The sequence below is a fragment of the Toxotes jaculatrix genome, chromosome 7, assembly GCF_017976425.1.
Source record: "Toxotes jaculatrix isolate fToxJac2 chromosome 7, fToxJac2.pri, whole genome shotgun sequence".
Lineage (NCBI taxonomy): Eukaryota > Metazoa > Chordata > Actinopteri > Toxotidae > Toxotes > Toxotes jaculatrix.
The window spans coordinates 24,147,802-24,173,850 of record NC_054400.1 but is presented as its reverse complement, the minus strand read 5'-3'; the positions used below and the strand labels follow the sequence as shown (position 1 = coordinate 24,173,850).

Sequence of the window (26,049 nt, the reverse complement as noted above, 5' to 3'; positions counted from 1 at the left end):
ACGCTTTCAAAACAATAAGAGTTGTAAAAAACAAAGAATCAGTTCCTTAACTGTAAGTTAAGTTTCCCCTTAACTGCTGAATCAGAAGTAAGATGTGTTGGCAAGGTGTGAGCACTGGGACAAACAACACACCTTCGACTATTTTAAGACATGAAGCTTGTTAACACACTGGGAGAAATATTTAAAAACTCTTTATTCTCAAGCACTTGTATAACAAACCCATACACCAAATATTCAAAAACATTTTACAGTCAGTCACTGCATTACAGTAGTTATATTTGGTGTTTGCATCTTCATGGATACATTTCAAGAGTAAAAATGTGTTTTGCTTACGTTTTTTTATCCCAAAAAAATTATTAAGTGTAATTACTCTTTTATTATAATATTAGAGGGACATTAACCATGCTAAATAGCTGCATTTACTTATTTAGTAATTTACTTAATTACTGTGCTGTATAAATGGGCCTTAACAAAAGTCCCTGTATTAATGTGGAATATCAAATGACAACATTCATATTCAGGCTAACAGGAGACATTCTGTGTGTCAGAGCGATAACATGGTTCTTCAGAAAGGTTCCTGAGATGATGGAGATGTTCTCCTGGTATCTTCTGTCGCTTCATCCAAACAGAAGCAGCAGCACAATGCAGACTGAATTGACTGCAATCAGTGGCACTGCAGGGCAAGACAGACAGTTTGGCATGAGAAAGTGTCACTGGGTGTTTTTTTTTTTTTTTTTTTTTTTTTAATCACTCACCATTAAACTGTGTAAAATGTGCAGTGGACACACACCTCTCATCACTGTCCTCACAGAGCGGACAAGGTTCATTAGCTGCACTTTGACGCCTGGTTCATCTCCAAATCCTCCGACACTCTGGTCCACTCCCCAGCCAACTTATGTTGGATCACACACACACACACACACACACACACACACACACACACAGATAGACACAACTTCATTAACAAAAGAAAAATAAAATATACTTTGCACTGTTTTCTTTGGGGAACATTTGTGAGCCCCTTACTACATTTTTATTCGCTATTTGTATATTTTGTTATAATGTTTGGTTAGTGTACATTGGCTTTGATATTGTTTTAAAAAGCTTTTAACAGTGGGAAATCGTAACAAATGTTTATCAGATTTAAAGAGCAGACAGCTTCCCTGTCACACAGCTTTAGCCGCTCGTTAGAAGCTGGTACAGCAACTTTAAGCAACAACAATCTTCACCGATAAATCCGAAATGTTTACATTTGTTCCACTTGTTAAGTTACAGGGTAGTTAGCATTAGCTAACCCAATGGCTAACCCAATTTCGAATTTCAAATGACACCCGAGGCGACAAGAGTTTGAATTACAGCCACTTACTTTTGCTGAGAAACCTTTCTTCGTGCAATACAGCGACAGCATTGACGCACAAAATTGCTGCCTGAATGAGGGAATACAAAGTAAATGCCATGTTGTTTCTTCAAGTAGCTAGCTGTGAGTTAGCTGACACTATTTATTTCTGACGTAGCCTACGGTGGCTGAGGAAGGACAAAGCTTCAAGCTTGTCATATACACACACACGGAGGTGCATTTAAAGAGCGCAGTGTCCCGTTGACTGTTGAACAGTGGGAAATAAATACTCTGACCCTCTACTTGCATAAAACCGGAATAAAATAATAATACTTAAATGTAAAAAGGACTGAGTTTCAATGAATGTTCCTGCATTCAATATACAATGTAAGTACAATATACAAGTATAGCAACCACTGTTTAAGCAATGAGCATAATGTGCAAAATATAAAGTATTTTCCTTCAAAATGTAGTGAATTAGAAGTACAATGTGGCACCACACACCTTTTTAATGTATTTTTTTACAGTCATGAACATCCCTAGTACCTACAATCAATCACACAACAGACTCATAAATCATGAGAATAAAAATCTTTATTAGTGTTTTATGAAGTCTGCATAATATGCCACACGCCTGAGAAGCTTATGGTCAGGAAAAAAAAAAAAAAAAAAGAACTGCTCTATCAATACCGCCCTCTACTGGTAAAACAACTGCGACATCTACTGTACTGACTGCTTTGCAAAAAGATTACTGTTAAATACACACATACTGTACTACTGTTATGTATATGTACGTCTGGTCCACGTCAGTTTTTGTAATGTATTTTTTTTCACATTCATATGTTGTAGGCCAAAGATAAAAACAATGTAACACTGGACCCTAACACATGGTTCAGTTCCCCAAATCCAAACTTCACTAGGTGCACTTAAAGTACAATCACTAGTGCCATAAGGTAAACACATTTACATCAAAAAGAAAGGAGGGGGGAAACATGTTAAACTCGCAACAGCCACGTAATGACAATAATGGCAGAGTTTAAGCTAATAGGTCTTGTTGTACATACTGTATTTTATAGACAGAACAAATACAATACACACATTAACACAGAATGTCCCAGTGTGCAGGCACATTCGCTCTTCTTTTCTCATGGAAGAAAACTTCTCTCCTGCCACGCTTCTGTAACATTTTGAAAGCCAATTATATCTGTTTGACCTTAACCCGCTTGACTGAGCACCAAAAGGCTACAAGAGGTCACGTGTGTTTTTCAAAAAAAGTGAAGAGATGAATGAATGAATGGCCATTACAAAGTTTTACATGCCTCTGGAATCATTAAAACCATTACAGGAAAGAAGATTTTGGGTTTCAGGCAAATCTGTTGTTCTGTGTACTTTAAATGCACCAGATTTCTTTGCAAAAACAAAGGATAGAAACAGGCTACACGTCATGTGGGGCAGTGATTTTTTTTTTCCAAGACAAAGAGCTGCTTTTGGAAATGAATTCAAACTGAACCTTCTGGGTAAAATGAAGGAATGATTCATGCCCTCCATGTCACTTCAGAAACAACTGTGGTCTTGAAAATATTACTTCAATAAAAAGTGAACGACAGAAAATTTTAAGTATATTTATATATAAAAATACATGAGAATACAAAAAAGTAGCAAAACAATGGGGATATAGGCTAAAAACAGAATGAATTTATTGATACCTTCAATTTCTTCTGGTGAGAAGCTTAATGCTTCACCTTGGAGAGCCCCAGGACTCCCAGTGTCGTGTCAAAAAGAGAAAAAAAAAAAAAGCTTTTACATAACAGCTGATATTCTCTGGTCCCTGCCCAGTGCACCCTGCAAAGCCTGGCCAACATCTCTTTAGGTTCCATACCAGGTTGTTCAGTGGGGATGTAAGTCAACTAAACCAAGGACACATAGAGTGCCATATAATTACAAAGAAATACAGCCAGAGTGAGTTTACAGTTTTGGGGTTTTGGAATTTTTTTTTAAACCAACATTCCTATTTGTCCATTAAGAAATATGTCTTATAAAGACACACGTCAAGAGTTACAAAACGGGCCATTCTGGCAAAGTCAATTCAATCAAATTTCACAAAACACATTGTGGCGTTTCCTTCAGAGGAGAACAGCCACGAACGCCATCGTTTCTTCACCAAGCCTCTTACCCTTGACAAAAGATGGGGCCAAGTTTCCCAGAGAAAAGTAAACTTAGGTTCAGAACAATGGTTGGGGTGGGCTGGAACAAAAATCATTTTAGCATTCAAGCTCGTGTTACTCATACAAGCAATCTTCAATACTGAGAAACTATTCACAGATATTTTTGGTATTTCCCCTACTTCCTGGACTAAAAACCAATATACATTTCATTTGTACCACAAATAGATCTAATATTAAGGATTTGGGGAAAAGCAATTTAACAAGGTGCATGACATAGATGGGTAACAAAGTGCCAAATTTTTTTTACTGAAAAGTCTGTATGTGTATGTGTGTGTGTCTGTATGTGTGACAGTGTAGGTGTGTGTGTGTGTGCGTGTGTAAAGTTTAAAGAGGGATGTGGAACTGGGCCACAAATACTATGAAGTATGTTACAGAAAATTCATTCTGTGGGGTTTCCATTTTTTTCATGAGAGGACTCACAAGTTTAGAATTTAATGATCTTTGTAATGGGCTGCGTTTTTTTTTTTGGGGGGGGGGGCGTTTTCTTAGCTGTTTACGACATACTGGAGCAACGTGCAGACGGGGAACCCATCTGGGTTAGAACCTTGTCCAGCCACTGCAGGGGACCGTTCAAATGCAGCTCTATCCAGCAGGGAGTGCTTGTGACAGTCTGCCGCCTGGGAAAGAAAGGCATACATTTTAATGTCCCGGCTTTGAACCACGTGAGATTAATATGCTTTATGCTGTGCTTTAATATGTGCCATGTGTGGCCAGAAGAGGATGTTGTGGTTTGTACGTTTCTACATGAAAATTACTGTGAAGGAAATGTGTGTGAAAATAGATCTGAAATGATAACTCCCACTCACAAACAACAAGGATCAATGCCTTCTCTAAAAGTTTCAGATCAATTTCCCATGTAATAAGCTACAGATAAATATATATACAGATAAACAATTCTTAAACACTGATAAAAAATATTCTAAACTAGTAGTAAGATTTATATAAAAAAAATCAGCTTAATTAAAATCTGAATAGATAAGGAGCATATTGGAATGACAACTGTTAAATTATAGTTTGCTGGCACAGCTCACCTGTACTCAGCTCCCCAGCCTTTGACAAAGCTCATGCGGATGGTGCACATCCTAGTGAGCTGGTAAACAGCCTCAAAGCCCTGGTTGACTGACTGAGCGAGCAGGGCTGCAAATTCCTGGTTGTTGAAGATTTTTAGATTACAACCTAAAAGAGCAAAGAGATTAAAAAAAAGGGCAGCAGTTAATGTGGACTTTCCCCGGGCTTTCACACACACCAAGCTAACACTTGTCTTTTGGTTGGCACTGGTCTGTCATTTTTACAGTGTGTTTGGCATTACTGGCTCTCCCCGCTGTCCACCACAAAGGAGGAAGCTACAAACTCTTCTTCAGAGACACCTTTCAAAGCTATAGGATGTGGGTTTTCATATGTGGGTTTTCATATATATGATGGCAAGGATATAGTATGGTGGGTCTACTGGATCTTCAGCTTCATCTTCACTTACATAGAAGCAGCACCACATATTCATCCCTAGAAACTATTCAGTCTATAAGTTTCTTTTGTTCAGTGGCCGCCTTACTGCCAATTTCAGCTAACTTCTCTGATTTCTAAATAAGTGACATCTTCAGCATCTTACCTGGAGGAATTTTACACACTGTTGCTGGATGCCAGCCATACCGCTGGTTGCAGTTTGGACTCTGGACAAAGATGGCGCTATCACTCAGGCACTCAGCAAATACCTCCCCTCCAATGTAGTAGAGTCTAACTCCTCTTCCTGTAAACACAGAGGGAACACATTTTCTCATCTAGTACCATTAATGCAAGATCGGATTTGAACAACGTGTGAATATGTAAGACTAGACCGATGACACATTTTGAAAGCTAACACAAACTATGAGCAGCTAAGACATTGTCCACACATGTCAATTTACCATGTAACTAAGTGAATCTGTACCATACCTATGTGTCTCCGGGTCATCTCCACAGTGGCATTCCTGTTGACATTAGACAGCAGGCCTAGGCAGAAACGCTCAGAGTTTGATGGATCTGTAAATCCATCCACTGTCAGTGAGGGCTGAGAGGCGTGGAACGTCTCCCCGACACGCTGGTTCAGCTCGTAATAGGCTATAGAGCACCAGAAGGCCGGCTCCGAATAGGTCACCGGCTGCAGGTCTACAGAAGAAGAGCATGTCAGAAAAGTTTATCCCAATAATATATTTCTGACACAACATATGCTGATGGAAAGACAATGTCCGTGTACCTGTAATGTATTAAATATACAATATGCGTGTGTGTTCTGTAATGTTTTAGTCTTTATATTGTCTCAGATGGAAAGGATTTGCATCGTACCCATGCTGTGATTGACAGGTGACAGAGTGCTGGGGGAGAGCTCTGCTGGAGAACCTGACAAAGAAAACAGGAAGTCATTGATTTGGACATGGCCAACACGTGGATCGGATTAAAGACTTGTGATGAAACTGGTGATTGTCTTGCAAAGGAATTCCAAAATGATACTGTAAAACCGATCTGTTTGCATTGGAGTGATGAAGAGATGCTGCTTCCTGTTATTATTACAAAAACCTTGTCTGTACATCCTGAAACTTTCTTGCTGAGATTATACAGTTTGAACTATAACTTACTTGACCACACAAAGAACAAAGTTAGTTACTGCTGCTGTTATGGTTATTATTAACAGCAAATCAAAGATGTGAACACTGGGCACTGATAGGTTACAGAAACTTGTCAAAAAGCAGGGAATTCACAGAGCTGCAACTTCTCAAACTATTTGGTATTGTCATGAATCTTTGATCCAGAACTAGCTTGTAATGTAAGGTTGGTCAGGTCAGTAGTAATTCAGCTGAAAAACATACATTTATCGTATATAGGCACTGGGTCAAAGTTATTATCTGCAGTTAATCTAAACCTCTCAAACAAGTAAAACGTGATACATGTTTGCTGAAGCATAAAACTTTACAGTGATTTTATTTCATTACAAGGTTATTCTCTGAATATTGTCAACTGTTTATGATTGTTTATCACACATTAAAAAAAATGTTTGTTGGAAAAGAAACTCACAAATGTATTCCCTGAAAAAATACATTAGAGTTTGACCTGGTTTGGGAGGTAAGGCAGACAGACAAGGGAAACAGAAGGAGGCACTAGTCTAGGGTACCTGTGTCCATACTTTGATTCATCTGTTGATCGCTGGCCTCTCCATCCTCACTGATGTAGCCTGGTGGAGGCGTCTCTGTTCAAATGATGCAAAGAGAAAATATTTTTTAGCAACAGTAAGTTCACCAAAATGTAACATGGCTGTTTAACTTAATGAAATGAAAGAAAAATATTTTGACTAACAGCACATTTTCTTTCCTGAAGTGATGTAAATATTAAAAGCACAACTGAAGCATTTAACAGGATATAGAGAATCACAAGTTTCTCTTTTGATACAATATCAATATGTAAAACAAAACCAATCTTTACATATTCAAACTAGATGCCAATACAGTGCATACAGAACCAAGAATAACCATTTCTTTGTTTCAGATTTGAGTTAGTACATTATGTAAGCCTTCAGTGTTTCATTTAAATATAGTCACACCCACCTGGTGCAGAGGCAAACTCACCTGGTATATAATTATTTGGAGGTTCAATTCCTGCAGGAAAGTTTGTGTTCTCAGGTATGGAATGAGTGTAGTCATCCAGAGGTGGCAGCTCTGGCAGGATTTCTGAGTGTCTTGGCACAAGAACAGGAGGCAGCACTACAGTGTTGGGCAAAAGTATCAGGAGAGACTCCTATTAGTAATATGCTTTTCCAAAATTGTTGTCAGTGGTTTTTGGACAGTTTTAATGCAAAAAAAAAAAAAGAAAAATGTGTTTTGAAACAAGTTTCATTATTGTGGGAAAAACTTTGCAACTGCAATAAGCCAATGATGAAACACTACAAGTCCCCTATGAAACTTAAAGTGAAATCTTAAACTGATTAATGGCAGGGTAAAGCTGGTTTCACTGTCCATCCCTGAAACTCTTAAAGAGGTAGCTGCACATATTGGAAGATGCACTTCTTTAAATTTTCTTTCTGGGCGTTAGATGCAAAGATTGATACCACACGCATCAGTCATTAAATACTATACAATGCTACAGCTAACAGCCACCTAGTGTGGCTCTGTCCAAAGGTAAATATGATCCACGTACCAGCACCTCTGAAACCACAACATTCTATTTGGTTAGGAGGGAGCGTTTAGAGGGGCTTATGTTGTTGCTGCTGGACACAGCCAGATTCCCCAATTCCTGTCCTTATGCTAAGCTATCCTGAGCTAAGATAGGCTGCAACTTCATAGTTAGAGTACAGAGATGAGAATGCAAAAGTGAATAATTATATTTCCTAAAATGTCAAACTATTCATTGAAATGAATTAAAAGGCCTAAAGGAAGTTTCATCACATTATAGAGGTGTGCATTACACACTGGCCCATTTTCAGATCTCCAAGGCTGTAACTCTACCCTTAAGTATCAGACTAAAACTTGAGTTACTGAGAAGTTAAACTAAATGCAACACAGGCAAATGACAAATGTTTGAAAAAGTGCTGCTTTGCATTCAGTTGAACTTTTCAAGTGCCAACTGAATGCAAAGCAGAACTCTGACAGATTTAAACAATCATGCCACAATCATAAAGTAGACACTGAAATACAAACAGATGTGCATGTATTAGGTAACAAATGTCCGTTGGACAGAGTCCTCTCACCTGGGGTCTCCACCCTCTGATAGTGATAAGGGTTGATGCAGACCTCGTCCTTCTTGAGGTGGAAGGCATACTCACAGGCCTCAATGGCGCGCAGCTCATGGTGGCTGTGAAGGTCCGGCCATCGCCACAAGCGGCAGTAGATAACATGGGGAAGTCCCTTCCTGTGGGAGACCTGCAAGCGGCCATCCAGGGATCTGATTGAACAGCAAAGAAGAGATGGTGGTGAGATGGGTAGAAGTAGGGGAGGGAAGTGGAAATGGATTGGATTGAGTGATGACAAGAATGAGAAACAAAGATGTTCTCAATGTCTGTCACCTCCAACATTGTAATGACAACTCTCCCACATCAAAGTTGTATGCAACACTACACAATATTTGAGGATAGTCACCTGGTTTGGTCAGGGTAGCTGTATAGGCCTGATGTATCCCACTGTTCTATCGTATTTGGTGTACTCAGTCCCCATATTTCAGAGCAATTGCTGTGCACAGAGAAAACAACAAAACAAAAACAAAAAACAAATGATAAACATGGGACATGGCTCATTCAGAATATCAGTATGGGTAATGTGAACATTAAAAGGCCTCTTTTATTGGAGTCTTATGGCAAAATAAAGACATCAAATTCATTTTCAGCTGTGGACATGGAAGATGGGAACTTCAAATAAGAGAAGCCTTTTTGACAGAAGTAAGAAAAAAAAACACAACATGAAATCTGCTAATGCACACAATGAATGAGACAAAGAGCATTCTTCAACAGTGTGGCATTGTATCAAACACTGAAAATAACTCAAAACTTTTTCACTGCAGTGATTTATGTCAGAACTTTGGAGACATTCAAACAAACGCTGAAAAGACACAATGCCACAAAAGAGGGGAAAAGAACAGAGGAGGCAACCTTGATAAAAAAAAAAAACAATTTTCAGACATTCTCAAAACATTAACAAGAAAATGGTCAAAAAAGAAATCAAAAACATGGAATGAGGACAAATGAGAGTAGTTGCTTCTGAATAACAGGACAATAACAAATTCTACACGTTAAATGCTACAAATACACAACAACATGTGCTAGACTTAACTGCTTTAGTGGGATCTCAACTTCTATTCAAAACTGTAATTGTCTGGTTCATGACAGGGCAGGAAACCAACTTTTATTCAGCCATAGCAGGTTCTACAATCCAACAGCTATTTTTCCTGTGGGGAAACTAGAAGTTTAGAGTATCAAAATGTTGAATGGGTACCTGCCAAAGTGGTAAGCAGGGTAGACAAGTTCCCTGATCAAAATCAAAATTTAACAATTTAAGTATGGCTGATAGCAGAGGCCCAGTCTGGAATTATTTTGGGTTTGTAACCCACACTCTCTCATGTAGACATCTTCTACTAATCCTGTCCTCTAAAAGAAATTATTTCATTCACATTGAACCAGCCACTATCACTACAAACGTAACAGTGTGGCCTAGAACAATTCTCAGGCGATAACAACCAGCCCACTATCTATAGACATACAAACATCTGATGTGGTACTTGGCGGCACATCAGTGAGGAATGAATCTGTTAACACAGTGTTCCCACTGAACGTGAGTCTGGGCCATCAAGGCTGGCTGGCTGATAAAGACAACATCTTCTCTTGCCCTTCTAATGTCTCTCTCCCCATGAGAATACTACAAACTGTCTAGATAGAAACAGAAAACTCTAGGTACAGTTGTAAACAAACAGTACTTTGATTAATGTTCAGCTCATTTATAATGAGCAATTTATGTTCTTTTATTTTGCATCCCTGCAAGATTACATGCAATACCACCTGCTAACAGATTATGGTCTCATGGTTATATATTAGGCAGAGGCCATAACTAACCACACTTGCACAACACGTGTAACAGCAGCGGCTTTTCCTCTGAACCTGGTTTGAAGAGAAATCAAATGTTGGGCAGTATACCTGGGGATGGTGACACACTTGGTGTTGCAGTTCTGTGTGGTGATAGCTTTCTCCAGCTCATCTAGCTGGCCTGTCCTCTTTAACTTCTTCACTAAGCTCTTCACAGCCTTCTCGCACCACTTCTCCTCTTGCCCATTCTGCTCTCCACCACCCGCTCCGCCCTGGCCACTGGTTGACTTCTTCCAGCCCAGCAGCCTCTTCACCACAGGAGGGGTGAATGGCAAGATGGAGGACATCTTAGCTGGACAAGCCGGGAGTCTCCAGAGGACTCAACACAAGCTCTCACTCACACAGAGGGGACCTGGAGCTACAGTTTGGGCCCTTGCTCTGACGGGGCCCGTCTAGAGACCAGTGACTCACAGGGTGGAAGCCAGTGCTAGCAAGGTATACTCAAAAGAGATGGACACCTTGGGAGAAAGTCACACACAATACACATCATTACAAACAAAGTATGGTAAAGAAAAATAAATGCATCCAGCTGATCAAAACAATAAAAGGCAAGTACTAACCAATAGTAAATGAAATAGGCTGTTATGGCAGTGACATCGCGAGCGTTACATTAGTGCCTCTAGTGTGAAGTTAAGCATTTGTTGAACAAGTTGAACAAACAGAAATGTCAACTTGACGTTAGCTTGTCACAAACACTCATCGACATCTAAGCTAGCTAACTTGCAAACTTATAAACTTAACACACGGGGTGTGCCTCATACTGTTATTGCATACAAGCAATAACGTCCAGCTATTGATGAAGATAATGAACAGCACATTGAAGGATATCTACTGAATGTGAAGAGTATTTTGTGACAGCCCCCCAGTGCTAACACCAACTGGCTTGGGAAGGCCGGCAGCTAGCTACCTGGTGGGGGGGCCTACTTGACTCAAATCACAACAATAAGTTCACTAGCGTTAGCTTGCCAAGTGTTTAACAGCAAAATGTTGAAATGGCCTTAGCTAAACATGAAAACCTAAAAATTATGGTCAACCTAACTAAATAGATCGGAGGGAATTCATGGAGAAGTCCTCGTTTAGCTAAGTCAGCTAACGTTAGCTTAACAAGCTAGCTGCCAGCTTGTTATCAAAAATCCTTTTGTTGTGATCCACGAAAAAACCTCCTGTGCGCAACAGTCAAGTCGCGCTACTTTTTCTACCTAACGTCAGCTTGTCAAATAAATTCAAGCGACAGTTAATCTACTCGCACAAAATGTCATGTTATGAATTTAAACGTTGTAATATTTTATCCCAACGTAGCTGTAGGATGTTTGTGACTTTTAACAAAATATAGGCACCAAAATGAGTTAGCATCTTGGATGAACTCTTCCAAACTGAGCCCTGGCTCCCGCTGGCTAACGGGGCTAACAGAGCTAACGTACATCTCTCACACAAATTAACATGCTTCAAAGTCGAGAAAGAAGCTTAAAACATTCCAGTAGTTACCCCAGTTTTAAAGTCCAAAGCTCCGCTTTTTGAGATATATATGCGCACAGCCCTCTAAACGCCGTGTTGACATAAAAAATGCCTGAACTGTACTGTACTGCAACTAATTTTGACAAGGCTGGTAGGCTCCTCTCAACTTGCTACCACTGCTACTGAAGCTAGTTAGCTAGGTTAGGTAGACCGGAACAACACAACAAAACTGATGGCTACGTACAAGCGCTTAATCCCGCCTATGCAAAACTTGATTGGAGGATTATAAAAAGGCCTCTGAATACGGGCCCATGTCCTTGACAACCCTTATAGTTTATTTGACAGCATGGCTTTATATCTATCATTCAGAGAGGTTTGGAGGCAGAGGTATTTTTAAGTTTTTGCTCTGCATTTTCACAGGACATCAAAATGCAATAGTGGATTAAAAGCAGGGGGGAAAAAAAGAAATCAATGATTTAGTTATAGTCTTTTGTTTTTTTTTTTTTTAACTCAGGTCCAGTATAAGTTTTAATATCTTTATTCCCATTTATGCATAATATAAAAACAACTACAGCTGCTCGGGTCAATGTATATGGCAAGAAGCAATAAACTCCTCCCCTCACTCAGGTGTTCAATTAGATTACATTGGCCTCACCTGGTACTATTATAAAACGCTACACTGTCGTACTCGGCAGCCTTTGGTCCGTTCTATTTTGTCTGTGGCGATGGGTGGATATTTGTTTTTTGTTTTTTGTGCTGTCTTGTTGCAGCTGTCAGGGTCCTTGCAAGGTGAGCCAGGTGTAACAAAAATGCCTTTATACCTTTGACAAAAACAGCCTGGTTTGACTTTACACATTTATAATGCATTCAAAGTGATTCTTATCAGTTCAGACACATAATGAGTGATGTATTATTGGCTGATTTTTTTAAAAAGCCATTCTAGTAAATACATTTAGTCTCTTTTTGTTCACTTGATCTAAATAGTTGTATCAGCTGGAAGCAGTCCTTTGAAGTGTGGACTAGGCTCTAAACTGTGCAAGGATGGCTCAGAGTGTGTCCTCTACAGCCATATGTGTGATGGAGAGCCTGACTGCAGGGATGGTTCAGATGAAGAGGACTGTTCATCTGGATGCAATGGAGGTATGAGACTGAATCCACAGAAAATTCATGGCGAAGTCAGGTACTACTTGCCATTACTTTCTGAGGTTTGTTTTGACCTCTCCATGGGTAGTGTTTACCACATAGGGCAGTTCTGTGAATGACTAAACGTTATGACTATCACTGACAAGAGTTAAGAAGTCAGACTAGACAAGACTAAAAACCGAACATTACAACTCTCATGAAGGACGATTTATTGTGGAACTGTTGTATAAGACTGCCTTACTTTAAGCTAGGTGTCCCTCATAAAATGGCAACTAAGTGTATATCATCATATTGGGTTATTAAGTCACCTTAATGTTTCAGTATTCTAGATGAAAACATATCAGTGATTTATATGCAAGCACAAGTGGCCCGTTATAAACTTTTTTTTTTTTGGCCATAGCCATTAATTGTTTTAATAATGTCTAATGCTTTTATCTGAACAGATCAATTCCAGTGTGCTCATGGGAAGAAGTGTATAGAAAGGGGCCAGGTTTGTGATGGTGTACCTCAGTGTCAGGACCGTTCTGATGAACTGCAGTGTATGAAACAAACAGAGGGCTGTGTTCATCACTGTGACAACAAGAGTCGCTGCTTGCCTGCAAAACTCATCTGCGACAGAGAGAAGGACTGTTTAGACGGCACTGATGAGGCCAACTGTGGTAGGTTGAAATGATTTGAGAATATAGATCTCTTACCGGAGATGATCACATCTGTATTAACATCATTATATTTGTTCATCTTATTTAGCAACTAAATCAGAGGACAGAGAGGAAGACAAGTTTGAAAAGGAAGAAATGACCAGTACAACCCTTGATCCTCTGAGATCTGTTGGCCCATCTACCACCATCAAGTGTCCCTTGGGCTCCAAGCCCTGCAAGGACAATTCAGAGTGTGTCCTCTACAATCATGTCTGTGATGGAGAAGCAGACTGCAGAGATGGCTCAGATGAGGAAGAATGTTTATCAGCATGTGAGACAGGTAATCTGTTGGTTGGTCTGTGTGGATGTGATTTCCTGTACATGGGTTAAGACTGACTTTACTGCCCTTTAGTGGGTAGCATTCATTCAGTTATATTTTAGCACATCAGAATTATAAATACCTTTCACGCAAGTATATTAAATGTACAGGATATTGCCAGTGATGTTGGTACAGAGACAGCCAGCAAGTTTACTTCACACTATGTACTGATGTTATATGAGGACAGTTAGTAGATGTAACTGCACTGACATGACTGGAGTCAAAACAAATGGATCTGACGTGATGTTAGGTTGCATTTTCACGGCAAAAAGTATATAATTACACCAATCATTCATGGGTAGTGAACGTAAATTGTTCACAGGATCCACTGAAGCTGGGAACACACCACACAGTCTGAAATATAACCTGCTAGCACCCTGATTATGCCATGTGTCGTCTGCAGACCAGTTTCAGTGTGCCCATGGAAAGAAGTGTATTGAGCAGAGCCAGGTGTGTGATGGCGTGCCACAGTGTCAGGATCGCTCAGATGAACTGGGATGTGCCAAGCACATGGAGGGCTGTGCTCACCAATGTGATGACAGGAGCCGCTGCATTCCTAACAGCTTCCTCTGTGACGGAGAGAGGGACTGTCGGGATGGCAGTGATGAGACAAACTGTGGTAGGCTGTCACTGAACTAGGAAATCATTATCTTCTGACTAGATTAATCAGCTTTGCTTTTACAGGACACTTGTCTAATGGTATCATTGTCTCCTCCTCTTCCCTGTAGCTGAGGAGGGCTGCAGTGCCGCTGAGTTTAAGTGCACCAGTGGCCAGTGTGTGTCGGCCACAGTCCGTTGTGATGGTCACCCAGACTGCTGGGACCGATCGGATGAGGAGAGCTGCACCAAAGCACCGGTCTGCACCACCAAACACCGCTGCCCCCAGAGCAAGGAGTGTGTGGTACAGGAGTGGATCTGTGACGGAGATCAGGACTGCAAAGATGGGACTGATGAGAAGGTGCATGTTGAAGGAAGGAAGTTTTCTTTGTTTTTCTCTACCAAGCATTAAGCTTTCAAGAGCAAGATAAGTATAGTCCTAAAACACTGATTAAAGTCTGTTTTCTAGGTTGGACCTGATTTTTATTACGCTTTATCTAAATGTATGTGGAGAATTGAGTAAAACAGCTGAGTACTGAAGTATCTTGGAGAAAAATGAGAAGTTCAGTTAAAACAAAACTGAAAACAGATTGTGATCAAACATAATGGCAGTAGAATACTGTATGTTCACTGTAAGTTTTCTCTTACCCCTCTGCCACATGGTCAAAGCTCAGGGTCAGAATGGCACTCATTGAGCTGGTATATTCCTCCTCTTTTTATAGTATGCCACATGTTCTGTTAGTTCATGTTAGTATGCAAAAAATCAACATACTTTGATACAGATTCAGATGTATATTTTCTAAGGTATTCCTCAAGGCATCTCATTTTTAGTTATGCATACTCTAATGATTATTCTTTTTTTGGCCTTTTTTCAGTGTAAACATACCATAGACTGAAAACCTGCCCAAAATTTGCTAGTAGCATAGATTTGGGACACAGCTCTAGAGTACTTCAGCAAGGCAGGTGCTTGATGACATTGGGTTTTAAAGACAGGTACTCCAATGGCCTAAACATTCATCATGGCATCCTGTTGCCTCAGTTTTCAAAACAAATTGTGAAACTTTTAACAGTTAAGATGACAGTAAAATAACCCATTGGTTCCTATTTAGGATTGTCCTGTGGCTCCACTGAACTGTGGTGAGTTCCAGTGGTCGTGCAAATCAAAGACCAAATGTATCCCCACAGTCTGGAAGTGTGATGGCATGAAGGACTGTGACGATGGCAGTGATGAGACTGAATGTGAGTAGTAACGCCACCCTAAGATGTTTTGATGATGTTGGTGGAGAGCGCTCTCTAACACATCAATCCAAAATGTGCCATAGGTGTTCAACTGGGATGAGATCTGGTGACCGTGAAGGCCACAGTATATGATTCACATCATTTTCACATGCATCAAACTATGTTTCTCCACTCATGTAGTCAGTTCTTTTCCTTTTTAATAAATGATATTAATAATGGGGCAGTGTTACAGTTGCTCTATATTCAAACAAATTGAGCTGTTTTAGTAAATGCTGCATTTGTGTTTACTGACATTTGTCCTTGGTTTTCACCGTAGTATTCATGTGCCAAAACAAAGGGGATATTAACAAAAAACGAGGTACAGAGGAGACAAGATGGCTGAGAACAGGATACAATCTCATTTCTCAATACAATTTCAGAGTAAACAAAAAACGCATGAGTTCTTGCAGTTCATCAGTATGATTGAGTTTTCAGAAAATTGATGTATCAGCCACATGTGAAAACAGAAAAAGGAAAACTGTAAATGGTAACTCAATAATGGATCTTTGTCAAACTGTAGCTCAACACCTGCAAAACTCTGCTCTGTATTAAACATAAAAATGTTGAGTGTGTGTGCATACCAGGTGGGGTGGTGACTTGCCTCCCTCACCAGTTCCAGTGTGGCAGTCAGGAGTGCCTGGATCCGGTCCTGGTGTGTAACGGCATTACCAACTGCGCAGATGGCTCAGATGAGGGCGGCAGCTGCCAGATAAACTGTGCAGAGGCAGATAACAGCCGCTGCTCCCAGAGCTGCTACAGCACACCACAGGGAACGGTGAGGACCCTATATCTCAGAATTTAACTAAACTGATTAACCTCAAGCACACACAGTGTCTCCTGTCTGTAATAAAATTGTAGCTCCTCTAATTCTCGGTTCTTGCTGTGTAGCGTTGTCGCTGCACAGCAGGGTTCAGGCTCATGGAAGACGGGCTGACCTGTGTTGATATTGATGAGTGTGAAGGTCGGAGCCCAGGTGTGTGCAGTCAGCTGTGCAACAACACTCCTGGCTCCTACCAATGTGACTGTCACCCAGGCTTCATAGTGGAAGCAGGAGGACACCACTGCAAGAGCACCGGTAAAGTCCTTTCAGTAGGCTGAAGAACAGTGTTTGGAGGGGAAGCATTGTAGAAACAAAGTGAAGAACAAATATTGCAACTTAGCATAGTTTGACACTTTAGGACATACACTTTCATACTACCTGTTAAATGTGAAGCTGTGTTCAGGAGACATTTAGCTCAGTATATGCTGGAAGCAGAGGGTAACAGCTAGTCTTGTTCAGGCTGAAGATGAGGCAGTTCACCCACAAGCACTAAAACTCAAATTAATATCTTGTACCAAGAAACAAAGTGTAAAGTGTGGAACTGTCAAGTTGCATTTTACATGCCGGACTATTTCTTGGTCAGGTGCAGTGACAAGATCTGTGTACCTATTTGACTGAGCCAAGCTAACTGTTTCCCCTCATCGTCTTTATGTTAAGGTAACAGGCTTCTACCTGTTGCTTCATATTTAGCACACAGACACTGGAGTGGTATTGATCTTCTCATTTTTTGAACCAAAAATGTAGATAAGTACAGTACCAGTTAAAAGTTTGGACACACCTTCTCATTCAGTGTTTTTTCTTTCTTTTTTTTAAAATTATTTTCCACATTGTAGATTCATACTGAAGACATCAAAACTATGAAGGAACAATATATTTTCAAAAATCTTAAACATTAATTTTAATGTTTTCAAATTTGTAAGCGCATTTGTCCTGTATCCGCACGGTAACTCAGAATACCTTATTAAATATTTATTGGGTATAAATCTAATGTCACTTGAGTAACATTTTGTCTTTTTTTTTTTCCATAAATACATCAACTCAATTATCCTTTTTAACTATTTTAACACACTCTCACAAGGCCACACTGATTGGAACCAACAAGAACTTTTGCATAATCTTTTCTCATCCATCAGGTGAACCCTTCCTGTTGACATCAGTCCAGACAGACCTCTTCTTGTTTGGAGTGCGCAGTGGCAGCCTAGATGTGCTGTCCTCCTCTGCCAAGAAAGCCATTCTGTCTCTGGACTATGACTGGAGGGATCAGAGGGTCTTCTGGGTCAGTCTGGACAGTGAAAGCATCAGGTGGTCCTCGCTGGACCAGAAGTCCACAGGAACTCTGATTAAAGGTTGGTGCAATACAAATGTAGGTTACCTCATGCATATTACGTAATAGAAAAGTCAGAGGAATAAGTATGACTGTCATGCATAAGGATACCTCCTCAGCACTTGTGACACCATTTGTTTCCACAGGGGTCCGGGCTGATTCTGTAGCTGTGGACTGGCTGGGCAGGAACCTGTACTGGATTGATGGGGTGAACAGTCAGATTGTTGCCATCAGACTGGCAACAACCACTGTGAAGTCACTGGACCACAGTGTCATCCTGGACGAAGATCTGGATCAGCCCCGCTCTCTGGCCTTGATGCCACAAAAAGGGTTGATATGAATACATTTTGTCCTCAAACATTCCAGTGTTTACAGAAACCTTAAGATCAGTATTCAGAGTCTTTTTTTCTACCAGGCTAATGTTCTGGACAGAGATTGGTAATATAGTGAAGATTGAACGGGCTGGGATGGATGGATCAGAGAGGACTGCAGTGGTGAACTCCAGTCTGGGCTGGCCTGGCGGCGTGGCTGTGGACACAATCTCTGACAGAGTCTACTGGACAGATGAAAGACTCAGGGTGATCGGCTCTGCGACACTGGATGGAGATGATATTCGGGTAAACCATTTTGAGAGGGGGATGTTGTTCTGTTGTCTTTGTTTTTAGGCTTTGAAAGATGTTTTTCTTTTCAAGTCTTAGATGCATCCATCCCAAATCTTTCACCTACACACTAAAGCTGAAGTAACAGCAAGTCAGATGCCTAAATAATAAATGTGCTATGTACAAATGTCATTTTCAGATCCTCCAGATGAAAGAGACCACCAACCCATTCTCGCTGGCAGTGTTCAATGACGTGCTTTACTGGTCTGATGCCAAGCGGCGAGTGGTGCAGGCTGCTCATAAAATCTCTGGCAAAAACCGCCAAGTTCTCCTGAAAAGACCCAGACAGCCTTTTGGTGTGAAGGTAAGTAAAATGTTTAGAAGTAAGGATGTTTAAGCACAGATGGAAATGGGGCTGGTTTTGTAGAATAGATTCTGTAACTGAATTTGGACCACCTACATGTGTGAAGTGTTCACAGCGCCTTGCTACATTTCCCACACAGAGCTATGATGTATTTTCGAAGCCTGCCACTTATGAAGATTTTAACCCATTTTGGCACAGTTTAGGAAACTATAAAAATCCTGGAGTCACTTGTGCAAAAATTGCGGCTGGTGTTTGAAACATTACTACTTTTCTAGCACGTGGTACATTTATAATTTCTTTCAGTGTTTTATTTTTTTCTATCATCATGAATTGTAAAGTGCCAAAAAGCAGCATAATGAAAATATGTTGTGTTCCCTGTTTGGTTTGCAGATTATCCACCCATTGCTCCAGATGGGAAAACAAAACCCCTGTGAGAAGATGGACTGTTCCCACATGTGTGTGTTGGCCCCGGGACCCAAAGCCGTGTGCAAGTGTCCCTCTGGTCTGTTACTGGCTGAGGATGGCCTAACCTGCTCCAGCCTGTTCAATTCAGCGTTCCTGCTGATGCTGTCTCCTTCCACTGTCACCCAGGTTTTGCTATAATGTATAGTTACCATAGGTCTAATCTGCTATGGCAGGATACACCTTTAAGGCATCACTGGACATCACTGGAAATGCATTATTTGTTTTTTCTTTGCTAAGACTTGGAATTAGATGAGAGAACTGTTACCATTCTCAAGTCTGTGCGGTAAATATGAAGTTACAGCTGGCAGTGGCTTAGCTTAGAACAAAGACTTGAAACAGGGGAAATGGATAGTTTGTCCACTTCCCAGTTATGTTTGAGAAGTGGATTTACTGGCCAAGAATACTGCTAATACTGGCCAAGAAATAGTTGTAACCCTACACTTCAGGTTCTGTACATGACAAAAGAGCGCATTATATCAATAAGTTAATTGTGGCAGGTGGATTTTATTTTATTTTTTTTTAGTTAGTTACTTAGGTTATTTGCTGGTTATTTGTTTCCCTCTGTTTTACAGTCATGCTAAACTACATTAACTGGGCAGTGCAATATTGAGCTGTTCTTAAAGGCTAAGATGCATTAGAACTAAAGTCATACATGCCAAAGGCTGTCACACAATATAATATATTTTACTCTAAATCACCCCCCACCATCTTCTGCATAAAATTATCAATAGTAATAATAATAATAATAATAATACTTCTGTTGGCTGTAACTTACAACTAGTGTGTAAGAAAATTTACATATCTTGTAAATATACCTTACGTGCATACCTCACTGTTATTTATATATTTTTTAAAACAAAAATGTGTGTTTAATCCCAATTATGTCTGCAGATCTACTTACAGACCCAACACACAGCAGCAGAGCTGAAGGGCTGGCCTGAACACCTGGCCCTGCAGTTGCCTAATGTCAACGAAGCTGCCATCATGGACTACAGCCTACGTGACCACACCCTGTTCTTGACAGATGACGGCACAACTTCACTCAGCTCCTTCAAGTTGAAGGACTCAGACTTGGTCTCCCAAGGCCAGGTTCTCAAACTCCTGGGTGACACAATCACTGCCATGGCCCTGGACTGGGTGACACTTGATGTGTACTGGAGCAGCAACAAACAGCCCCGCCTGCAGGTCACCTCCATCATGGGTGCACACACTGCTGTTCTCATAAAGGAGGGTATTGGTAGAGTGGAGTCCATTGCTCTCCATCCTCCGAGTGGGAGAGTGTGTTTCACCAACCTGGCTCTGCAGGGCACAGGCACTGTGGCTACTGTAGAGTGTGCCAACATGGATGGTACTGAGCGGAGGGTGGTGTGGAAGGATGCTGTTCAAGCCACATCTCTGGTCTTTTCCAGTAATGGGGACACAATCTACTGGGCTGACTCTGGTAAGAAAAAAGAGAAAAAAAAGTTAAAAATTTTTATAATTTTCAACATAAATAGTTATGGAAAGTTTTTGTTTTTATACGTTTTAATTCACTAAAAGTCAAGAATACTTTGGAATATAGCTCTAAATTGTCATTTACAGAAGCAGTAACATATCATGGATTGTGTCCCAGCTTTAGGGACCATTGGCTCTGTCCAGCTTGATGGATCTGGATACAGAGAGTTGAAGGCTGGTGATGGCCTGGCTGCTGTGGCTCTGAGTGATGATACACTGCTATGGATGACTGTCAATGGTAATGTCTCATAGTATGTGCTAAATTAAACAACACCTAATGCCAATATGAGGGGCACCAACTAGGAGGTGGTGCTGTTCCACAACATAACTCGACCTTGAATTATTTCTCACCTCAGTCAGCATAATTTTCACAATGGGAAAATGGTTTCATAACCTCTGAGTTTGAAATACAATAGTAAAAGATCAAGCTATGAGTGTCATTTGAATTTGTATCATGATCTTTTCTGTATTTTTTCATGGTGCTACATTGCTTTGTGTCTGACTTTCTCCTCAGATAAGACCAGGCTCTGGTACAGAGATGAGCAGCAGCAGAACAAGTTGTGGTTTGAAGTTGGCACACAAGTGGTCAGCTTGAAGGCATTCAGCAAGTCAAGTCAGACTGGTATGTAAGAATCATACTTCTGGATTCCTGGGTCACAAAGGGGCAATTTCTTGTTGGTGTTAATACAGCTTGGAGCTACCAATTTAGATGCTTCCAAATGCGATCTGATGCCAAAAAACAAACATCGCAAAGTCCAGCTGATTGACAGTCGCTTGTTACGACAGGTTCTAACCAGTGCACAGAAAACAACGGCAACTGCCAGCACTTATGCCTTGCCACCTCAGGAGGTCGGACATGCATGTGTGGCCATGATCACATCCTTGTGAATACCACCCACTGCATCCCAGAGCAGGGCTGCCCAGCTGGGAGACGGCCATGTTTGGATCAACTCACATGCCAGCCTATTGAGAAGTTCTGTAACGGGCATGTAGATTGCTCCGACCACTCGGACGAGAACTGTGAGCATTTATACCTCTTTTTAAAAAGCAATAAGTACTAGAAGACCTCATAATACAGTCAAGTAGACATAAGTACACTTTAATCCTCAAGAACTTAAAAACCACATGGATTCTTGGCTGAAACACTTTACTGTCGTCTTTAGGTGTCAACCTGAAGCAGTGGTCAGGAGTCAAGGTTCTTCCTCCTGCCCAGCCTTTCAACTCATCTCCTCCTCCCTCCCTTCTCCCTCCTCTGTCTGAAATCACTGACCTGAACACCACCCTCAATGTCAGCGGCCAGCTCATGAACTTGAACGCACAGCAATGCAGCCAGAGACGTTGCAGTGGCAATGGACGCTGTGTGGAAATCACTGGGGACACAACGTGTGTGTGTTCGCTAGGCTACAGCGGTGATTCCTGTCAGGACCATCTCCTGAAGACCATGCAGGGTCCTATTGTCTACGGCGCTGCAGGGCTCTGTGCAGGAGTGGTGGTCATTGCTGTGATGGCAGTGGTGTTCAAGAGGAAGAAGAGTGCGAACATGAGGTTTTTCAGTTTTACTAAATAATTAGAAATCCTCCTGTCACAAACACGAAGCTTGACATTGTCCTTTTAAGACATCAACTTTTACATTTTTAAAATAAAACTATGAGCTCTATAAGGCACTGCCACACTCTGAGCTAAATACTAACATAAGATAAGATAAGATAAACCTTTAATAGTCCCACAATGGGGAAATTGCACATCAGCATGCTAACATGCTCACAGTGACAATGCCAATATTCATATCATATGGGATGGATGTTAGTGATGGGAATGATTCCCCTTTAACAACTTATGAACCTTCATGTCATCAAAGAGAGATGTATGATTAGAACTGGCTGCGCGGACTAAAATACTGTGAATATAACATCACATCCATTAAATATGAGTTTTAAAAAGTTGAGAGATCACCATAGTCATGAAGATTCATCCTGGGGGAAACATGAATATCTATACCAAATTTCATGGCAGTCCATGAGTTGAGACATTTAACTGAAAAATATCAAGCCCGTGGCAGCACTAGATTGAAAGTAAAAGGATCACCAAAGGGAGGAGGAGTCATTATCTAGGGATGTGACTGTCTGTACAAAATTCATAGCAACCATCCAAAAGATGCTGAGCGATTTCAGTCTGAACAAAGTGGACTAACTAACATTGCCATCCACAGAGTTACGCTGCTAGCATGGCTAAAATCTTATAGATGAATAGATTCATATGTCCCTTTTGAGAGATACTCAATGACGGGATAGACTGCCAACAGCCAGTTTTAGAAAGATCGATCTCAACAATTTAGTATATTTCTGCATTTGGGGAGAGTGTTAAACGTGTTTGCTGCTTGACAGTATGGAGGTGGCATAGAACTACATTCTTCCTTTTCCTTCCTGCAGGAGAGCCAACTCAGCAGCTGTGAAGGAAACAAGTATGACAGACCTGGCGAACAAAGCTGAGACCACCCCCAGTACACAAACTGCCCCAGTAGACACAGAAAAGCCAGAGGTGGACCTCCCAAAAACTCCATGAATTAGCAGGTTCCCAATTCGTCTTGCTGTGCTTGTGGGTTGAGTCTGACTGTTCTTTCTTTCTTTCTCTACAGGAAGCGGTATCATCTGTGGACTGAGGCTGAAATATGGGCAAGAGACATTTTAAATAAACACTTTGCATTTTCCACTGTTTGCTGTTAAGTTATTTAAAAATTGCCACCAAAGAAGATTTCTTGTCTTGGACACACTAAAGCATCAGTAATAATCTGGTCATATAGTAAGGGAAAAGGGGCCATTCTACTCTATGAATGCTTTTGCTACTTTTAGCACTTTTCTGGTGGTAATTCTTATGTATTTTGACTTCTCTAAAAGTTTCAATGCAGAACTTTTTGTGTTTCTCCATTGTGGTGTTGGTGCTTAAATAACAGTACTTCCTCAGCCACTAATTCGGTACTCGCATTCCTGATTTGTACTGTAGGGTTGGCAAAGCATTTTCTTTTTAATTGACTGTTACTGTCCTTGTAAATTATGAGAACAAATGTGACTGGTGTTTTTTTTTTCATATAAGGATGCTTCCTTTGTTGCATGTGTGATGCATATGCATGATGATACATTACCATAAGAAACTGTGCCGATGTGTATTTAAAGTCTAAACCAGATTCCTCCCATTGTTCACTCCAAAACCACAAAACCCATGTTTACTTTGCTCATGGATGCACATTTCTGGTGTCCTTATTCTCCTCAAAGAGTTTTTAGCACTCTTTAATTTCACTGTGTCTGGGGGTGTTCGGTGATTTAGCTTCCACTGTTCGTGAGTCAGAGCCAGAGTGAATAACGCTAATGACACGAACCAGAGGATGAATTACTGGTTTATTGTACCCACACATATAAACCGCTGTATAAATGCAGGGCTAAGCAGAAATGATCATTTACCAAATTGCTTTTGGCAGAGTTGATACATTTTAGAGCTAGTCTGCTGGATCCTTATGATATGCAGGGATAAGAGGATACCAATCAAGGTAGGTCTTGAAATCAAAAAAGCTTTATTATTAAAAAAAACCAAAAACCTCTATAACCTGATGTAGACTGATCGCTTGGATTGATACATTTTTGTGGCTAATTTTCATACTAAACTTTCATTATATTGTAAGAGATGTTTTTGTGCTTTATTTTGGAATGAAAAATTTTTATTGAACTGAATGGTGGAACTCAAATCCATACTAACAAATCGTTAGAAATGAGTCTGTATCTTGAACTGGGAAAGAATAAAGCAATAGAATAAGGAAAAGGTTGATTTTACGAAATTCTTGAAACAAGTTGATTTGCAGCTGAAAACAGGTTGGAATATTTCTGCTGCACTTACAGATATCTTTTATTTTTTATAAGAAAATAGAAATTTAAAGAATTAGTTCCAGAGTAAAATGACATGATGAGAGGGAGATTTATTTGCTTGAACAATGCATCAAGTTTTAGAAGCTGATTGTATGATTTTATTTCTGATGAATAATATGAAAACTACGAACTGCAATATCTTCCTCTGAAATGTAGAGGAGTAGAAGTATATACTAGCACAAAATAAAACTCAAGTAATATACATGTGCAGTGCTTGAGTGGATTTACTTGGCCACATGAATCCACTGAAATTAACCAGTATAGTGCTTATGGTTTATTTGTTTCAGCAAATACAGGAAACACAGCAATGGCAATGCTACAGACTACACTTTGTGCAGTCTTCATGGTGACTGCAGCCATGTCTAAACCAGTGAGTTGCCCTTCTGTTTCTACATTTACACCACTGTAAAGCAATGTAAGAGGACTTGTCTCATTCCTTATCATAAAAAACAGGTCTGTCTAAGTGAGGGTGAAGATTCATCCAAGTCATCAGAGTCCAGTGAATCCAATTCATCAGAAGAGACTGCTGCTGATGTCGGGCCTTCACAGAATCCCCTGCCACCAGCTTTTACGGAGACAGACATTCCTAATGCTATAGAGGAGACCGACCCCACAGACACTGCAGCCCTACTTCCCTCTGCAGACTCAGGATCTTCTGCAGCCACACTCAACACTTCAGCCCTGCCAGATCTTGGGGATCCACAATCCTCTACTGACACTGATGCCTTACAACTCTTTCCAGACGATCCTTCACAAACTCCCCTGGGCATAGACATTTCTCAGGATATGCCTGATCCTGCACAGGACTCAGTTAACGCTGACACCATGCATGTTCTACCAGATACGGAGGTCTCTCTACACCCAGGGATAACAGAAACTGATATAATCATAGGTATTGGTGGCACAACTCAACCACAAGTCACTACCGCCACATACCAAGGATTCCCCCAGGGTGCCACTCCACCCTTTCCTCCACACATCATCAAACCAACACTTCCACCATTCTCCACAACCCCTCCCCTGCCAATCCCCATTGGCACCGCCCTGACCGGTGTTCCTGTTTGTTTCACTTTCCAGTTCAGGACCCCTGAGCCGGATCCACCCAGAGGTGATAGCATTTGATTCTAGAAACTGTGACCCTTTTTTTAGTTGCACTTCAGATTACTGGTTTGGTCCATTTTAGTTGTAGATGTATGTAGCGTTGTCTTCATACTCTTGTAATGTCAAGTCTAAACATTCAGACTAGACTTTGCTTTTAATTTACATTTCCTTGATTAGTGGTAATACTGTTGAAATGGTGCTAGTATAATGACTGCTATGTAAAGACAAGGGAAATGTATTGCTTGTCCATTTGTAGAATTTACACCTTGGCTAACGACACCATGCGATTAAACGTTCTCGTCTCTAATTCGTTGACTGGTTTTGA

At 40.6% G+C, this 26,049-nt stretch overlaps 3 protein-coding genes across 5 annotated transcripts; 1 reads left to right on the top strand and 2 right to left on the bottom strand.

The window, feature by feature from the left end:
* Nucleotides 1-173: 173 nt before the first annotated feature.
* Nucleotides 174-1,527, bottom strand: LOC121184684 (immediate early response 3-interacting protein 1). Of its 2 annotated transcripts, XR_005894312.1 has the most exons (4): nt 1,367-1,527; nt 791-892; nt 553-673; nt 174-300 (listed from the first exon to the last, which is right to left on the bottom strand). XR_005894312.1 is itself a non-coding variant. In XM_041042502.1 (3 exons), the coding sequence occupies exons 1-3, from the start codon at nt 1,455-1,457 to the stop codon at nt 618-620; spliced, it is 249 nt and encodes an 82-aa protein (XP_040898436.1). In that variant the 5' UTR covers nt 1,458-1,527; the 3' UTR covers nt 174-617. The 2 variants fall into 2 exon arrangements, 1 of the variants encoding a protein (XP_040898436.1); XM_041042502.1 differs by having other exon boundaries at nt 174-673.
* A 385-nt stretch (nt 1,528-1,912) lies between these two features.
* On the bottom strand, nt 1,913-11,779 carry LOC121184473 (mothers against decapentaplegic homolog 2). 2 transcript variants are annotated; one of them, XM_041042144.1, is made up of 11 exons: nt 11,639-11,779; nt 10,205-10,611; nt 8,661-8,750; nt 8,273-8,466; nt 7,155-7,289; nt 6,704-6,778; nt 5,881-5,934; nt 5,491-5,703; nt 5,168-5,305; nt 4,593-4,737; nt 1,913-4,178 (listed from the first exon to the last, which is right to left on the bottom strand). In XM_041042144.1, exons 2-11 carry the CDS (start codon nt 10,438-10,440, stop codon nt 4,055-4,057), a joined length of 1,404 nt encoding a protein of 467 aa, XP_040898078.1. In that variant the 5' UTR covers nt 10,441-10,611; nt 11,639-11,779; the 3' UTR covers nt 1,913-4,054. The 2 variants fall into 2 exon arrangements, with proteins under 2 accessions (XP_040898078.1, XP_040898079.1); XM_041042145.1 differs by having other exon boundaries at nt 6,716-6,778.
* A 554-nt stretch (nt 11,780-12,333) lies between these two features.
* Nucleotides 12,334-25,745, top strand: lrp13 (low-density lipoprotein receptor related-protein 13). Its single transcript, XM_041042878.1, has 21 exons — nt 12,334-12,397; nt 12,593-12,748; nt 13,195-13,410; nt 13,499-13,729; nt 14,172-14,387; nt 14,497-14,726; nt 15,475-15,604; nt 16,228-16,418; nt 16,532-16,718; nt 17,597-17,809; nt 17,934-18,117; nt 18,203-18,404; nt 18,586-18,750; nt 19,141-19,341; nt 20,107-20,656; nt 20,828-20,947; nt 21,224-21,331; nt 21,496-21,729; nt 21,873-22,254; nt 23,139-23,247; nt 25,077-25,745. The coding sequence occupies exons 1-21, from the start codon at nt 12,334-12,336 to the stop codon at nt 25,743-25,745; spliced, it is 4,758 nt and encodes a 1,585-aa protein (XP_040898812.1).
* The last annotated feature ends 304 nt before the right edge of the window (nt 25,746-26,049 follow it).

What these genes read in the sequence shown, in the direction of transcription:
- LOC121184473 (XM_041042144.1), bottom strand. Translation starts at nt 10,440, where the DNA reads ATGTCCTCCATCTTGCCATTCACCCCTCCTGTGGTGAAGAGGCTGCTG. An exon ending in GAATCAAAGTATGGACACAG is followed by an intron (nt 5,935 to 6,703) that starts GTACCCTAGACT and finishes TTTCTTTGTCAG; the next exon opens with GTTCTCCAGCAGAGCTCTCC. An exon ending in GGCTGGGGAGCTGAGTACAG is followed by an intron (nt 4,179 to 4,592) that starts GTGAGCTGTGCC and finishes TTTCTTTCCCAG; the next exon opens with GCGGCAGACTGTCACAAGCA.
- lrp13 (XM_041042878.1), top strand. Translation starts at nt 12,334, where the DNA reads ATGGGTGGATATTTGTTTTTTGTTTTTTGTGCTGTCTTGTTGCAGCTG. An exon ending in GCTGTCAGGGTCCTTGCAAG is followed by an intron (nt 12,398 to 12,592) that starts GTGAGCCAGGTG and finishes TGATCTAAATAG; the next exon opens with TTGTATCAGCTGGAAGCAGT. An exon ending in AAGAAGAGTGCGAACATGAG is followed by an intron (nt 22,255 to 23,138) that starts GTTTTTCAGTTT and finishes TCCTTCCTGCAG; the next exon opens with GAGAGCCAACTCAGCAGCTG.
- LOC121184684 (XM_041042502.1), bottom strand. Translation starts at nt 1,457, where the DNA reads ATGGCATTTACTTTGTATTCCCTCATTCAGGCAGCAATTTTGTGCGTC. An exon ending in AGAAAGGTTTCTCAGCAAAA is followed by an intron (nt 893 to 1,366) that starts GTAAGTGGCTGT and finishes ATCCAACATAAG; the next exon opens with TTGGCTGGGGAGTGGACCAG. An exon ending in TGTGAGGACAGTGATGAGAG is followed by an intron (nt 674 to 790) that starts GTGTGTGTCCAC and finishes CTTGCCCTGCAG; the next exon opens with TGCCACTGATTGCAGTCAAT.